The following is a 2,962-nucleotide window of genomic DNA, read 5'->3' as shown; positions in this document are numbered from 1 at the left end:
GAACCAGAGCACGTTTTTCTCCCATCTCAGAATGCTCTGTGGACTAGCCAGACCCTCCTTTGCAGCGGTGCGGAGTAAGGTCTGGTAATGCGAGTGTCGCAGATTACAGTTGCGTAAGCGTCACTTTGCGGCGAGTAGCTTACAAGATGCTAACAAGAAACTTCTGTAATGTCAATACAATTAAAATGAACCCACTTAACCAAGTTTCTTCACTGCTGGCTACAAGTTAGCAATCAAACAATCATAGATGGCAAAAACCTTTTTGAAATGATTTTCATCTTCTGGTATTGTTTTATTGAGAAAGGCTTATTATTTTATTGATTTTTACAAATTTCAGTAAGACAAGTTATGCCGTAAACCGTATAAATCTGAGCATGCACGACTCAAATCTGCACTTGACTCCCATCGGGGAGTGACTGCTGCAGTAGTTACTGCCCTTTGTTCCAATGAGCTATGCAGCATGTAGTCATTATTCTCTGTTTGTTTTGGTATCAAGAACCAACAGATTATGAGAAATGTTTTTTGGTTAAGGCAGTAACAACATTATTGACTTTTTTGCTAAGCGAGGGCTATAGCTGTGGGTGCTTCTGTTGCTCGGGGTGCACAAGAGCAGCAAGTCCCAGATGGATATTCAATTATAAGGAAAATAAACAAAGAGAAGGGGTCACACAAACTGTTTCCCCAAAGGTTACAGCTGAACTTATTTGTAGGCCTTTGTCAGAAATGTATACTATAATAGGGAAGCTTAGAGGGACATTTATGGGCCAGGACAACATGGGGAATTTTATGTTAATGGGGGATCTCACAAAAACAAAACAGATTTCAGATGTTTGTATGAGGTCAGACAGCTCAGTCTTCTTGTGACGATGAAAGGTTTTTTTCTCCAAAGCTCAAGAAACAGGCAACAAGTCTGTTGATAAATCTCAGATCTTCTTCAGAGACAGTAAATGGTGGACCAGCTTTTTTTTCACACTTGCTGACACCAAGGGGATTTTTTCTCTCTGGCCTATACATGTAAAGGTCAACTGGGCATTAAAGATCAGATGAGTGAGTCCACAAAGTCAGTCTCCAAGCCACTGCCAATAAAACCGTGACAGCTCTTTTTCTCATGAGTGCATTGATAGATTGTACTTCTTGCTTTCCTGGTGTCAAGCTTTGAAGAGTCATTCATGCCCACACGCTTTAGTTGTTCTGTCCAAGACCATAGAAAAAAATATATTTTCTCTTCCTGTATTTAAAATAATGCAACCAATTTGAATAATTTAACAGATCAAACCAATATTATATCTTGCTGTGAAATAGATTAATTAAAAAGTGTTTTCAAAAATAATGAATTTATTGGCCTCCTTAGCTTTACCTGGGTACGCCTGAAACATGACAGTCAAAGTTTTGATGTTTTAATTGTTTTTATAATGATAAAAGTTTACAGATGTCTGACTTATTCTGCCCTTAGATATTTTCAAAAATGTCTTTGCATCACCCTCCCCTCTGGTAATCTCTGCATACCATTAATACACTCATTACATGGAAAGAAAGACACTTTTTAATGGTGTTTTCACTGTTGCCTGTTAATGTCTTTTCTATTTTTATAACTGCAGTATAGGAGTACTTATACAGCCCAGTTCACTCTAAATGTATAGCGCTACCTTATTAAAATCAAACCATTTCTTGTTCTCATGTCTGCTTATTGAACCCCACTTGTATTACATATTTGCATATTTTATCTTTTTTTCTAAAGATTTAGACTTCTGTTTTGGCTCCCTGGGGGAAGTGCTTATTGGGATTCATTACAACTCAGTCCGGTTCTAATACAGTCTTAAATGCTGTTACAATAAAACTCCATTTTGTTGCATGGCAAGCTCAAGATCACCAGTAGTTAATATTGCTCTCTATTGGCCACTGATGGCTTTTCTATGGCTCATTACAAGGAGGGCGGGATAGCGACTGAGCAAGACAAATTCCCCCTGTTGGGCAATTGGCTAACTATCAGAATGGAACGTTCATTCCGCTGCTATACTTTGTTTTACCCCAGCTGACAGCTCGTCTGGACTTGTTGGATGAGCATCCCTGCTTTGCAACGCCATCCGGCCTTGTAGACAACACTCAAGCGTTCTCCCCGGAGAAGTCTGCCTCTTTCTCTCCTCCGAGTTTGAGAGGTCATGGTCCGACTTTTAATGCCATACTAAGCAGTTCTGATCAGTTTCTGGCACGGCACACGACCAAAGAGGAACCTGTGGAGTGCTCAAACTCATACAGCCCGTTTGCTGAAATAGGGACCAGATCGTCTGTCCCAGATGAACCTGTGGAGTCTCTTCCCTATCAGGAGCCCATCATGGCTTTTGAAGACATTAAAGATATAAAGAGGTTCATTAAGGTAAATTAATTTAATTACAAACAACAGGTTTGGAGGATTTACCATACAATAAGTTTGTAGGAAAAAAGTAAGATGAGCAGTGAATATTCTGTTTGATGAATGAGTATTAGTGATTGGCATAGATATGTACAGTGGCTGGAGAAAGTTTACACACCCTTGCTAAAGTTGGTTGAAAAGAGAACTAAAAAAACATCTTTGTGAAATTGATCATAATGCCTTAATTCAAAAAAATGTAGGAAAATCCAACCTTTTAAGGACACCAATTTTCTTTGTGAATGAATAATGTATTGTAAATAAATAAGTGTTCTTCCTTAAAATACAGGGGGCATAAGTATACACACACCTATGTTAAATTCCCATAGAGGCAGGCACACTTTTATTTTTAAAGGCCAGTTATTCCATTGATCAGGATATTATGTATCCTGATAAAGTTCCCTTTGCCTTTGGAATTAAAATACCCCCCCCACATCATCACATACCCTTCACCATACATAGAGATTGGCATGGGCTGATTTCAGTTAGCTTGGTTAGCTGATTTGATTTGCATTGAGAGATGATCCTAATAATAATACATTTTATTTAAAGGCG

At 38.6% G+C, this 2,962-nt stretch overlaps 1 protein-coding gene across 9 annotated transcripts in view; it reads left to right on the top strand.

Annotated features, from left to right (window-relative positions):
- mpdz (multiple PDZ domain crumbs cell polarity complex component) overlaps positions 1-2,962 on the top strand; it is a 46,651-nt gene that overhangs the window by 19,393 nt on the left and 24,296 nt on the right. For all 9 annotated transcript variants that reach the window (XM_032544040.1, XM_032544039.1, XM_032544034.1 and 6 more), the window contains one exon: positions 2,033-2,374. In XM_032544040.1, the coding sequence (XP_032399931.1) occupies positions 2,033-2,374 (342 nt within the window). The remainder of the gene's footprint in view (positions 1-2,032; positions 2,375-2,962) is intronic.

This window comes from Etheostoma spectabile, chromosome 19 (genome assembly GCF_008692095.1).
Source record: "Etheostoma spectabile isolate EspeVRDwgs_2016 chromosome 19, UIUC_Espe_1.0, whole genome shotgun sequence".
In the NCBI taxonomy this organism is placed as follows: Eukaryota; Metazoa; Chordata; class Actinopteri; order Perciformes; family Percidae; genus Etheostoma; species Etheostoma spectabile.
Note: the sequence above shows the minus strand (reverse complement) of the source record. Positions and strands in the feature narration are given on the sequence as shown.